Source organism: Peromyscus eremicus, chromosome 2, assembly GCF_949786415.1.
Source record: "Peromyscus eremicus chromosome 2, PerEre_H2_v1, whole genome shotgun sequence".
Classification (NCBI taxonomy): Eukaryota; Metazoa; Chordata; class Mammalia; order Rodentia; family Cricetidae; genus Peromyscus; species Peromyscus eremicus.
The window spans coordinates 66,143,116-66,157,415 of NC_081417.1; the positions used below are offsets into that span (position 1 = coordinate 66,143,116).

Sequence of the window (14,300 nt, forward strand, 5' to 3'; positions counted from 1 at the left end):
AAAGATGGAACCTCCAGGCCCCTTTTAAAGCCAGGCATTGCTCAACTCTCTCCTAACAGTGGCCCATCAGGAGAACATCGATTCAGTAGTGTTTTACTAACCCACGGGCCATTGCTGCTGAGGCACAGTGAGCAAGGCTAGAGTTAGAGTCCCACCTCCCACCTGGGCCCTGTCTGACACATGGGATCTTGGGCTGGCTGCAGTCTGTCCTTCTCCAGGCCTTGGTGTCCCACCAACGAAATTATGGAGTTGGTTGGGCCCTTTCAGGGCTCAGTGGCAGGCACCTTTTCATCTGCAGACTAGGCTTCTTCCTAGTGTGTTGGAGGGCTGGTCCCAGCCCCCACCCGCAACGACATCCATCTGAGTAGCATGTCCTCATCTTGCTGTTGGCAACTGTCCCAACCATGAGATGGTTCCTTAGTGGGGCTGCTCACGTTGACTAGCAAAAGGCCTTGGTGGAGAGTCTTCGGGCCCTCCTTCCCCTGCCTCCTCCATTCAGAGGAAACAAAGGAAAGGTTGAGCTTTTCTGTTCTAACTATTCTAGATCACTGTTCCATAGAATTCCCTAACTGTTCTAGGTCACTGTTCCACAGAATTCCCTAACTATTCTAGATCACTGTTCCACAGACTTCCCTAACTGTTCTAGATCACTGTTCCACAGAAGTTCCTAACTATTCTAGATCACTGTTCCACAGAATTCCCTAACTGTTCTAGGTCACTGTTCCACAGAATTCCCTAACTATTCTAGATCACTGTTCCACAGAATTCCCTAACTGTTCTTGATCACTGTTCTATAAATTCCCTAACTATTCTAGATCACTGTTCCATAGAATTCCCTAACTGTTCTAGATCACTGTTCCATAGAATTCCCTGTGCTTATAATAAGTATTTGTTTTACTCAATTACTGGGCAAGCCTCAATGAAACATTTCACTATTAGGATAAGAATTTGTACTGTATCAAGCTGATAATAGGAAAAAAATAAATAAATGAAGTACATAAACAGCTACTAAATTAACGAACAAATAAAATTCAGTATAATGGGGAAAAAAAGAATTCCCTAACTGTTCTAGATCACTGTTCCATAGAAGTCCCTAGCTACTCTAGATCACTGTTCCATAGAATTCCCTAACTATTCTATATCACTGTTCTATAGAAGCCCAAGAGGGAATTGCTTTTGAGGGTGAGAATACAAGCCACGTGGTTGCCCACACTTAACTTGGTGCTAGGTGCCGTCACTGGAGCCTGGCACAGATATTGCCTCTGGTTAGCTCAAGGTATGTCAGGTGGGCAGAAAAGATTACATCCTAGGAACAGATGGAGATCAGGGCGGGGATTGCTTCTTCCTGGTGGGAGGTTCCACAGAGCAGCTGAGGTTGGAACCATGCCATGGGTTTTCTAAGTCAAGAATAAAAGCAAAGAATTCCAGTTGAGTGTGGTTCCCTGTGTGAGGGTTCGCTGGGGAGGAGGAATCTCAGTGTGGTTTCTATGGAAAATTGGATGTGACTAGAAAAAAGAAGGGAATGCATAATGGAGTTAAGGTGGCGAGGTGAATGGGGGAGCCTCTCAAAGGGAGGTGATTCCATGTGGCTTAGTGGTTTGGGAGCTAACCACGGAAGTGCTGGCCAAATAGGAGATGATAGGGGTTCCATGGGAGCCCTGCATCCTGGGAGCTCCCATGGGCATATGCTTTTCCTGAAGTTAAGGATGCTGCCCTCTCCACAGACATACCCTCTAGGGAGTGGAATCTGTACCACTCCCGGGAGCAGTGCGACCATCCACCCCGCCCCTGCAGACACCTGCCTGCCCACTGTGTCTGGCCCTTTGCTCTCTTGGCCTCACCCTGAGCTGCAGTGTGGGGACAAGGTCAGCTGAGGCTGTGGCTGCGAACAGGGCAGGTGGTGTCAGGGGTCAGAACCCTGTGTCAGCCCTGGAAGGGTGGAGCCTCTCAGAGCCAAGATTTCAGTTTCCAAGGACTGTGCTGAGGCCCTGGCTGGGGCCCTGCTTCACCCCTAAACCCCCTACTCAAATAGCAGGCTGTGCGGCCTCCGCAGAAGCAGAAGTTCCCAGGGGCCTCTGTACCAGGCAGCCTGCTCTACCTGGAAGGTGGCAGGGAAGAGGCCACTCTGTGGGTACCCACAGGAGGGAGGGAGAGGACACAGGAGGTTCAGATTGCTGCCCAGCTGGCCTGGTCAGGGAACTAGGGGGCCAGGAGTCAGATTGCAGGCACTCTGGAGAGAAGCATAGATCCTGAAGCAGACACCCGCCACCTGAAACCCGCCATTCTCAACTACTGTGGTTTCACAAAGTGACGTTATTTTCAAAGGCTCCTTTCTCTCTCTCAGTTCAGGGAGAAGAAAAGAGAAACCAAAGAGGAGGGGAGATGATGGGGTGGTAGAGTTAGTGTCCCAGCCACACAATGGACCCCTTCACTGAGGTGGGCTCCCTTACCTGATTTACAAGACAGTTGAGTTTTGAAAGGCAAGTGGGGCTCCCTCCATCCCAGAACAGAATATTCCAGCTCCAGTTTCACTGGGCCTGGGCCCAGCTTTGTAATCGGGACTCTGGGGGAGAGGCCGAAGGTATGCAGGCCTGGAGGAGGGTCGCCCAACAGGTGCCCAATCCCCCTTTCACAGACCAGAATCAGAGTCCAGAGAGGGAAAGGAACCTGTCCCTAGGGCAGGCTTCCGTCAGAACCAGAGCAGCTCCTGAGACCTGGGTGCCCAGGCATTGCGCCTTGGCAAACTCACACTCCTGCATTTATTTTTGTGTCCTGGTGCTGATGCAGCATTTACTGCGTGCACATGCTGTTCTAAGTACTTGAAAGACGTAGCTCACTTAACTTCACCCTGATCCTGGGGGGCAGGTGCTCCTGTCATCCGGGTTCCCCACAGGAAGACGCTGAGAGCGTTGGTAACTTGTCCAACGTCTCACACGTGGGCAGTGGCAGAGCCCGAACGTTGTCCTAGAGTTCACATCCTAGCCACGTTTTGAAGGCCTCATGGGACTTGGGAGGAAAAGAGTTGGGGCCACAGATGTGCCGTGGCTTTGTGGTTCCAGAGGCTGTACCTGGCAGATCATCCTCTTTCTTTCTGGAAGGAGGTGGAGACACAGCGGTGTCCCATCTGCTCTGCCCTGGGCTCAGACCTGGCCTTTTTCCTGTTTGGATCTCAGTTCCCTTAGTGAAGTAGAACAGTTGGTCCAGATGCCTCGGAAGCCCCCCCCCCCCCCCGTGGGGGGCTCTATCCACTTGTAATTTTCTGAGTCCCTCCTAGCTGTCTTGGCACCTGATGGCAACAAACACTTCAGAGAGTGCTGTGTGGGGTTATGCAACTGTTAAGCCCCAGTGTCATGTGACAGAGTCGCGTAGAACACTTGAAAAGCAGCTTGGCCATAGAGGATTCCGAACTTGTGCACATTTAAAAAAAAAAAAAAAAAGCCTCGAAACTTAGTGTCTCTCACTCTGGAAAAACTCGAGCTTATCATGAGATTGCTGCCCTTGGGCTCCCTCGGGAAAGGAATGCCTCATGCTCTAAAAGTGTCTGCTGTTGACTGACTCCGAGCCCCGCCCTTTCTCTCCGTGCTGTGGAGTGGGTGCTGCGCTGAAGCCCAGCCAACTCCTCGCTCAGATCGCCTCTGTGCTGGGCAGTGGGAGAAAGGAGCTCGGGAATGGCGAGCCAGGCAAGCGATGTGTGCCAGCCACAGTGGGTGGCTCTTACGCCATTCACAGACCTTCGCAGTTGACGGGTCAGATGGTGTGCATGGACCATCCAGTCCTCGAGAGGGTTCAGCATTTAGCTCCATCTTAAGGTGGGGAAACTGAGGCTTAGAGGAATGAGGGTTAGGTTACGATAGCTCAGTGCCTCAGAGGCACAAGGACTTGATTTTGATCCCCAGAGCCCAAATAAAAATTCCAGGAGAAGAGGCTTGCTCTTGAATTCCTAGTGCTTAGGGGTGAGGCTAGGGAAACGGAGATGGATTCCTGGAGCTCATTGGCCAGCCGTCTGACCAATCAGTGAGCTCCAAGTTTAGTGAGCGCCCCTGTGTCAACAAATAAGATACTTCGGCTTCTACATACACAGGAACAGGCAGGCAAGGGTACTAGCATGGGCATGTTCGTGCGCGCGCGCGCACACACACACACACACACACACACACACACACACACACACAATTAAAATATATAAAGAAAAATGAAGAGTCTGCCAACAAATAATTTATTAATATTGCTTGTTAATGAGACTTTGACGGGAAATTGAGTATTTTTAAAAGGCTGTTTACAAGAGAGAAGGTAGATTAATCCCAACCTTATAAAGGAATTAGAGCTGGAGTTGATTTTTAAGTCAGCTGTTGGGAATTTGTGACAGAGTATCACCATTGCTAATGGAAGCAGGCTGTCTGCAAGGCCCAAGGTAACGTGACTCTGTGTAGACATGCTCTTGCATGCCAGGGGTTCTGCATTTCATGGAAATTGTCTCATGAATCTCCACAAAGACGCTGTGATTGAGCCCCATGGAGGAAGGGTCAATGCCATCCTGTAGATGGGGCTAGGGTAATGTGAGGGAACCCTACGGTTATTAAAGGGCAGACCGTATCCAGCAGGTCCTTTCTGGGCTTACGTGTCAAAGGTTATGGAAACAAGGGGTATACATGCATACCTGATTACATGCACATGTACAGGCACACACATACACATACATGCATGTTCCCATATATTATGCACACACACAGAGACACATATGCATGTACACTCACACACAAACACACCCACTACAATATGCATACAAAATACAGGAGAAAGACCCTGACTGTGGCATCCTTCTGGACATATGCTATTTGATTGGTACTGTCTTTGACCAAGCTGTCATACCAGTCCCATGAGTCTCATGACCATTGTAGTGATGAAAAAATCAATGATGGCAAGACTGCACTTGAGAGAGGGGAAAAGCTCACAGAAGGTCACACCCCTGGGTCAGCAGCAGGGCCATAGGGAGGGCCTGGGCCTTCCTATCACACCTCAGGGCTCCCTACAGGTCCGACTCTGCAGAATGGTACATCCTCCCATGCCCCAGATCAGGTTCTGTAGGGCACAGGGCTCGCCTGGCCATCCCAGGAGCAGCCAAGTTTGGTCCATGGGGCTGTGATGCTCCCTTGTAACACAAACCGACAGAATTGCAAGCCCAGGACAGAAGTAAACAGTTGGAATGGAAAGAAATAAATCTCTCTCTAAAAATAGGCTCTCATCCTTAGAAACACTACCCAGCGGTGTGTGCAGAACCGGGGATGGGCCTGGCCAGCAAGGATGAGAGTCAGGCCAGGCTGCAGTGTCCCTAACCCACCCTGTCTCCTGACACCTCTTCCTCGCCCTTCTCCATTCCCCATGCTTCCCAGTGCCCCTCTTTTCTGCCTCTGGAGCCAAAGCCCTTCATACCTTAAATTGAAAATCCTCCCATTCTGCAGGACGACAACCCCCCTCAACATCTGGAGTCTCGGTGCCCGAAGCATGGCACCTCCTCCACAGGGCACTTGTTTTCTGTTTTGACATATTGAATAGCAGAGGGAGAATGCACAGCAATACCTGCATCCCCACTGCCCACGTTGAACAGATCTTACAATCTTATCTTCCTTGACTCATACCATCCTTAAAAGGGAAAGATAACTCTGTGGCTAAAGCCTGGAGCCAACCTCTCCATCTCTCCTCATCCCCCTGAGCACTTACTACCCCTCAGGCAGCAAACCAGGTTCCCACAGCCTCAGGTGGGGGTGCGGATGAAAGAAAGAAGTCCGCAGCCACCACGGTTCATCTTTTTCGAAAAGACTTGTTTACAACAAAATCCACAGTGTATAAAGAGATTCACTGTACAGAAAAAGAAATTTCACGTGCCACATACTTTGAAGAAGAAAAGCAACACCCAAAACAATTCCTTGGAGTAACTGGCTTTGGCATCCATGTCAGAAACAACAGGGAATGGTAGGGACTAGGGGTAAGTGGGAGTTTGACTAAAGGACACCTGCTTTTGGCTCTGCCCAATTGGTGCCCCCATGAGCATGGCGGTTCAGTATTGTCGTGCCAGGTAAAATTTTGAGAGACGCAGGAAATTTGGTTTTTAAAGCATTGACAATTAATTGAAACACTCAAGACCAAACCAAAAAATCCAAACCTCTGTATTCCGTTGGGCCATAGATGTCTCCATGTGCAGGCCTGTCTTCTGCTCTGTATGACAAGGTTTTGGTTTATTTCTTGTTTAACGAACATATATGCACAAACATACGCACATGTGTATGTAGATATAAGTGTGATTATATCAAAAGGACCTTGGGTGCTAGCAAGACGGCTCAGCAGATAAAGCACATCCTGTGCAAGCCTGAGGACCTGAGTTCGGTCCCCCAGCACCCACATGTCTGACCATGGATGCTTGTAATACCGATCCTGGGGAGTGGGGAGCAGGTATAGGTGGGTCCTGGGGCTTGCTGGCAGCTAGGCTAGCTGACCAGATGAGCTCTAAGTTCAATGAGAAGCCATGTCTGGAAAAGTAAGGTGAAGTGACCGAGGAAGACATGCCCGCATCAGCCTCCGGCCTCTTACGCACATGCGCACAATTCATACAGCAACACATATGTGCACACAGACAAAAAGAGCAGAAGAACCTGACTATTGCCTGGCATACAGTTAAGACCTAACAAATGTTCGTTGCACCTGAATGCTTGATTTGTTCAATATCTAAACTCTAAGCTTTCTGAGACTGAGAGCCACATCATCACACCACCCAGCGTTTGATGGAAGTAGATAGAGCCTGGCTTCTGTTCTGGTTCTCCTCGGGGCCCACCTGGCTTCCAGGAGGTAGGCCCAGGGTATGTGAGGAAGGATGGTCTGTTTGTCAAGGGAGGCCTGGCTGTCCAGCATGGGACCTCAGTGAAGTCCCCTCCCAGCTCTCAGTGTTGTACCCCTTGCTCCATCCTTTAATTTGGGGGATTGTGGGGCTTAGTCAAAAAGAGCAGTGCCCAGACCAACAGAAGCATGCTGTATATTCCCCCCCCCACCACACACACATACTTTTTTTTTTTTTAAGACGTAACTAATTTCTTTGGCAAAAGTAATATAATAGTTTGTTTTCGCTACCATGGAGAATCAGGTTAAGGGCCATTCTGTGCATGGCTAACCATCCATTGCCAGAGCGTCTGCAGATCCTTGAGCACACTCATTATAAACAGTGTCATTTGTATGCAAACGAGGGCCGCCTGCCCTGTAGCTTTTAAGCCCAAAATCATTAGTGCAGAGGATCTTTTTAGATTTCCTCACAGAGTTTTCAGGAGTCTGCAGTCCTTTGCTGCAGTACCTTGTGTGCCTGGACAGCTGTGCGCATGTTCACATCTTAAGCCCGTAGTGGTCTAGCCTGGGTGGTTCCTAACACAGGCCTCACCAGTATAGCCAGGATGGCTGCAGAAACTTCATCCTCAGGCTTGTAGACGCCTGTTTGTAGGCTGTGAGGCCCCAGGTAAGGACCTGTGGGCCTCTGCTGTCCTTTGGATGACTGGACTCCAGCATGCAGTATGAAGGTCAAGCTAAGACGCTGGACATCTGAGTCTAGTATGTTTAAAGGGCTGGAAATAAGTTCCAGGTTGTGGCCCACACCTGTAATCCCAGGAATTTGGGAGGCTGCTGCAGGAAGATTGCTAGTCTGAGGCCAACCTGGGCTATATAATAAATTTAAGACTTTGTCTTAAAAATAAATAATTTTTTAAAAGTAGAGTACCATAGAAAATGTGGTTAGTTTCCCCTCTATGATTATTTCCAAGAATATATTAAACTTGGTGCTTCTGTAATTTAAAAGCATTCTTTGTTTTTTAGTTTGTGTTTTTTGTTTGTTTGTTTGTTCGTTTGTCTGAGACAAGGTCTCACTACATAGTCCTAGTTATGAAGACCAGGCTGGCCTCATACTCACAGACAGCCGCCTGCCTCTGCCTCGCAAGTGCTGACATTAAAGGCGTGCCCCACCATGCCTGACTTACAAACATTTTTAGTTAAAAACCCACAGGTGTAGCTCTTTCCATAGCTCAGTGCCAGGACCGGACAGTGAACACTACACAAAGGGATGTCCTGACTTCCTCTCTATGGGATTGTAGTATGAGAGCAAACTGGGATCACACACAGCAACCTGGCAGCCCACGGCTGAGGCCACTTTAAGTGTGTTTTAATTGTCCTGAACATTATTTTGCAAATGTTTAGATTATATGTCAATGTTTTAAAATCAAAAGAGTTCACATTAAAATAAGCAGGTTTAATCAGCCCACCCACATTTGTCCATGTCCTTAGTTTGCTGGAGCTGGGCAGTATAGGGCTCCAAAGCACATGCCGCCGTCAGCACTACTCCCAAGGGTCCCACAGCTGTCATTTTAAGCTGATATCAGAGAGTACCTATAAATCCATCCCTTAAACCCACACGGACTTTCCCTTCTAAGGCAAAACGGTGGGCACTGTGGGGAAGCCAGAGTGCTCGTGTGGTAGACTTGCTTTAGACGCACTTGCAAGGGAATGGGACTCAGAGTCCTCGGAGGACAAATGGCTCCCCTTGTCTGCAGGCATCATGGAGTCCACCACTACAGGTGATATGCAGCCTGGTAACAGATCACTCTTCACTGTTCAGTGGGGTGACCCCTTTAGGGTGTTGACGAAGAGGTATGCAGGGAAGGGCCACGAGGGCTTGAGGTTTCTCTTTACTATCAGTTCCACCCCCTTCACCTTCCAGTGATTTTGCTCCACCCAGTAGGATCATGACTATATCCTTGCACATAGCCTGGACACATATTAATAATGTTCACGCAGTAGATGGCTGTTGAGTCATTTCTTTAAAGGTCCTAAAAGATATATTCTACACATAAGTGGTCATGACATGTTCTCCTGGCCACCAAGATAGTGATGGGGACTCTTCCCCACGTTGGCTAGCCTGGGTCTGAGAGTCAAGTTTTGGTTCTAAGCAAACCTGATAGGTGATCCAAAGCAGTATTTTCTCTCCACTGTCTCCTTCATGGTCCATTTCTATCCCACAGCATGTTACGCTGTGGGATACAGCAGCGTTTCTGGTCGAGCTGACTCTGATCTCGTCAGTCCCAGCATCCCTGCTGGCCCTAACCTGACAAAAGCCTCTCTTCTCAGCATCCCAGGACTGCTTGAGTTAGTTGTTGCTTTGGCTATTTTGGTAATATTTTTCACATTGGAAAAAAAAAATTTTTTTTTTGGATATAAGCCACACATCATCCAATTTATCCATTTAAAGCAGACAATTCGGTTTTTAAAGTCTATTTACAGTTGTCCAGCCTCTACCACAGTCAATTTAAAAACATTTTCATCACCTCAGAAAGAAACGTCTTGACTTGCCACTCAGCCCCACTCCTCCTCACCTGTCTTAGCTCAGGCTGTTGTGATGAGTGCAGAGTGTGCAGAGTGCAGGGCTTACGAACTAGAACCATCTTTTCCAAGTTCTGGAGGCTTGGAAGCCCCGGGCTAGAGTCTGGAGTCTGGGGGTTTCTTGGGAAGGACCCCTTCCTGGCTTGGGTTTGGCTGTCTTCTCATGATGTCCCCTTGTGGCAGGTGGCTGAGGAGGGGCACACAGCAAGCTCTGTGAAGTCTCTTGTTGGAAGGACACTAATCCTGTGGGATCAGGGCTCCATCCTCATGACCTCAGATATCCTTAGGCATGTCCACAAAGACCCTACCTCCAGATACAGTCATGGTGGGAGTTGGGGCCTCAGTGTGTGATTTGGGGATTGGAGACAGAGTTCAATCTGCAGCACCAGCCCTGGAGCAGCAATTGAGGTACCTTTTGTCTTTGTAGACTGGGCTATTTTGGAAATCACATTGCAGGGAATTATGGAGCTGGCCTGGTCCAGCTGCCTTAAGAGGTATGCATTGTAGGTTTTTCAGGTTAGAGTCTGTGGTACCCAGGGCACTGTGTGCCTTTTAGTTCCTGAGACACTGAGGCACTCACTCAGGCAGTGGAGCATGCAGGCCACCTGTGTGTCTCTGTGTTCCCTGAAAGTCAGAGAAGCATATAGAAGCTTGACTGGACAATTAGTCTTAGACATTAATTAATCTGTGTGCCCTGTATAGCTTGCAAACATCATTGTATCCTGGCAACTACAATTGTATTGATCCTGGCGACCTCCATTATGTTCTGTTTCTGATAAGATAAAAAGTCTGATTGTTTGCAATAAACTTGTCTCAGCTTCAGTCTTGTTGAGACCCCCCCCCCCCCGCGCCCTGCCCCCGCCTCAACCAGACCTGGTTTTAATTTCCACCGACCATATCAGGAGACCCTGGCTCAGTAAGCAAACACTGGTGCTTACACCACCTAAATTACAGCACACAATAACGGCCTTTGTATCTAGTTTCTTTTGCTTAGCATGTTTTCCGATGTTGTAGTACTCTATTCTTTTTCATGATTTGACAGTTCTCAGTAGCACAGATCTACCATATTTTATGTATCCATCCGTCAGTTGATGGAACTTAGCATGTCTGGTTTTTTGCCATTATTAATCATGCTTTATGTACATCTGTGTACAAGTTTTGTGGTTAACCTATGGTTTGAATTCTTTTCCATTTCTAAGTATAATTTCGGGTCATATGGTAATTCTATGGATAGATTTTTTTAGAAACTTCCAGACTGCTTTCCAAAGAGTCCGTGTATTGCCCCATGCCTGCCAGCAGCCAAGGTCCAGTTTCAGCACATTCCTGCCAACACTTGTTATCATCTGTGCTTCGTATTGTGCCCGTGCAGGGTGAGCGCCATTTTGTTGATGGCTAGCGCTGCTGAGAATTTTCTCATGTGTTCAGCGGACATCCTGAGAGAGGTTTTTGGTTTGGCTTGGCTTTTCTTTTTTTGAGACAGGGTCTCACTGTGTAGCCCAGAATGGCTTCAAACTCTCTGTCCTGTCAGGTTTGGCTGGGATTAAAGGTATGTGCTACTAAACCTCACTTATCGGGAATATTTTATAATGAAAACATTAATTTATTTATTTTGAGTGTAGGGGTTTACATGTGTATACATGTTCATGCGTGCACATGTGGTGACCAGAGGTCCATGTCTTCCTTGTCTGCTTTCCCCCTTATTTTTTTAAATAATGCTTGGTTCTTTGGATGGCCGGCACATTTACGCAAGTGTGTTGATCACCTCAACCCACCACTACTCCCTCTAACTCCTCCTAGTGCCCCTCCCCCCACGTCTCTCCCAGCCTCAAGTCCTCTTTTTATTTTTGTTATTAATAATCCCCTGAGTCTAACTAATGCTGCCCATATGCACATGCACCCCGTCTTTTTGGAACAGAGTCTCCCACTTAATCTGGAGCTCTCCAGTTAGGCTAGGTGTCTAGCCCCAAGCTCCAGGGCCCAGGGTCCTGTCTCCACCTCCCAAGCGCTGGGATTGCAAGTGCTCACCGATTTATGTGCGTGCTAAGGATCAAACTCAGGTCCTCATGCTTGCGTGGCAAGCATTTTACGGACTGAGCCGTCCCTTCAGCCCCCTCATCGGGAATTTTAGATGTTCTTTGAAAAGTATCTATTCCGCTTCTTTGACCATTCTTCAAGTTGTTGAATTTTTTTGTCCTCTATTATTGAGTCCCAAGAGAAACTCATGCGTTCTGGATGCTGTACTCTTATCAGATATGTGATTTAAAAGCATTTCTCCCATTCTGTCTCTCTGCCAGTGTCCTTTGAAGAACAAATGTTTTTAATTTTGGTGAAGTCCATCCAGTGCATTTATTTTTTTCTTCTGTTTCTCATTGTTTTGTGTCATATCTAAGGAACCATTGCCTAATCCAGAGCCCCAAGATTTATGTCTACGCTTTCTTCTAAGAATTTTATAGTTTTTGCTTTTACATTTCGGTCTTTGATCCTCTGTGAGTTAATATTTATGTACACGGTGAGGTCATATGCTGTTTTTGAAAACAAGTTAAAGTGATAAATAACTAAGAGTTTTAAAAGATGTAACTCTCTTTGATTTTAACTGAAGATTCTGTGATACTTTTTTCAACGTAGCCTTTAATGGAAAGAAAATGAACTTTGAGCCCTAATAAGGCTTCCATGGTCACAATGTACTTTAAAAAGCTGATGAGCTAAGAATTACTAGAAAATACTTTTGAAATTTTGGTTTTTCAAAACTCAACTTCGTTCATTAAATACTTAACTTGATGAAGCCGTGGCTTAATGTGTTATATAACTAATATTCTTACACACATTAAAAACATCTCTCCTCCCAAAGTCTATGTCCTTGGTTTAATGTAGTGGTTCTGAGCCAGGGCAGTGTTCCCCCAGAGAAGACTCAGCAGTGTTTGGAGATGGGTTTTGGTGTCACGGTGCTGCTGGCCTGGGGTAGAAACCAGAGCGACTGCTACCAGTGCAGTTAGTTGCCCGGACCCTCTTGTCCCGATCAGCACACCATGATGCCAAGGTTGAGAAACCGCCCCCAGCTAAGCCAGGGTTCTCTGGCAGCAAGATCTGAAGGTGATGAGAGATTGAAACCCCTTTCCAACCTCGTGAGTTTCTTTCATTACAATACTGAGCCCCAATACCTTCCTGCCATTAAAATCCTCTATGGTACCCTGGTGGGGTGGCACACATTTGTAATCGGAGTATGAAGGGGGCTGAAGAAGGAGGATGGCAAATTGGAGACCTCACTTGGCTACAGAATGAGACCCTGCTTAAAAAAAAATGAATAATAAATCAAACAAACCAGAAAGAATGATGAAACCCTTTATGGAGATGAAAATCCCTACAAGCCCCTTGAGGGGACCACTGCGCACTTACCTTCAGGGATTAACTCATTTCATATTTGTGTATCTGTGTTTCTTGGATTCTAAAACATATTTGGATAACTTTTTTTCTGTTACTCACATTTTGAATGACTGGCCTCCTGCTAAAATGTATCTTATCTGATGATAGAACAGTGGGAAGCTATCACTTGGGGATATTTAATATATCAGTGCTGCTGGAGAGCTATAGTTCAGCAGTTAAGAGCACTGGCTGCTCTTCCAGAGAACCTGGGTCTAATTCCCAGCACATACATGGTAGCTCACAACTGTCTGTCACTGTTCCAAGGGGTTTGACACCCTCACATACAGGCAAAACACCAATGCACATAAAATAAATGCATAAATAATATATCAGTACTGGCCAGTCTTTCACATTACTTAATTTTAACTTCCCCCGAATATGTATGAGACAGCCATCATCATCATTATTCACATTCTGTAGACACAGGATCCATAGCACACAGGGTCAGGAGGGATTAGTGAATGCCATTCAGTTGTACCTCCATTAGTCCAGGGCTTACACTGGATGGGGCCTCAACTGTGAAGCACAGGCATATCACAAAGCAAGTGGATCACTGGCTATGGATAGCATGGGTCACCTGCTATGGATAGCCATAGATAGACATGGCAGGCAGGAAGGTGTATCCTTACCCACTATGTCACAAGAAGCCCCTGCCATGGGATAGAAGGAGCAGACCCTCACATCTAGCTTTAGGAAGCACCATATGATCTGTACCTGCCTGCAGAAGCATGGCTCAGCCGGGAGCATCGTCACAGTGGATGCTGTCTGTGAACTGCTACTTCAGGAGAGCTCTGACTCCTCTGACGTCATTTATATTCCCTCAGATCAGTTCAGGTTTGTCTGCCTGACTGCTGGTCCTCTTCTCATAAAATACCCCAGTTTCCATCGTCTCTGCTAGCCTCTGGCCTATGTCTACTTGCACGTACCCTAGTCCCCACCTTTGAACCCCTTACCTCCCAGCCTTGCAAATTATAGACCCTTGTGACTCAATGTGGGGCCACGCCCTGCTACTATTGAGACAACAGCAGGTGTTAGCCAATGGGGGAGCACTTCCTAAGCAGCCCATAGCTGTTAGTCAGTCGTGTCTCTCTTCCAAGCTTCATCCCTGTGGGCATGCCAGTCCTATGTGTCTCGCATCCTCTGCTCAATGGGTCTTCAGAAAAGGACTTGGAGAGTGTTGTAAGTAACAAGAAATAAGCACTTCGAGAGAACCTAGATTTGATTTAGGAATGACACCAATTTAGTCAGTTTGGGGGTGCGGCTAAGATTTCACACCTGCCTCTTTGAGGCATCCCCTTTAGCTCTCTGAATGTAAGACACACGGAATGCATGAGGATTAGAAATGAAGCGTGCCTCTCCCCAGAATCTGAGGGAATGCCCTGGTTTGTTCATGATCTAGCCCTGAAACTCCTTGGGTAGTCTTTCTGGCTCTGGGCCTCAGTTTCCCCTTGAAGGGAGGGTTATATACTATCTGG

The 14,300-nt window shown here is 47.3% G+C and overlaps 1 protein-coding gene across 3 annotated transcripts in view; it reads left to right on the forward strand.

The window, feature by feature from the left end:
* Window positions 1-14,300, forward strand: part of Tmod1 (tropomodulin 1) — a 71,349-nt gene that overhangs the window by 22,820 nt on the left and 34,229 nt on the right. Inside the window, exon 1 of one of the 3 annotated variants that reach the window (XM_059254297.1) lies at window positions 13,877-14,004. The exons of 1 other annotated variant lie outside the window; for it this stretch is intronic. In XM_059254297.1, the coding sequence (XP_059110280.1) occupies window positions 13,939-14,004 (66 nt within the window). In that variant the 5' untranslated portion in view covers window positions 13,877-13,938. Of the gene's footprint in view, window positions 1-13,876; window positions 14,005-14,300 lie in introns of those variants that run through there. One more of the 3 variants, XM_059254298.1, reaches the window with a different exon arrangement.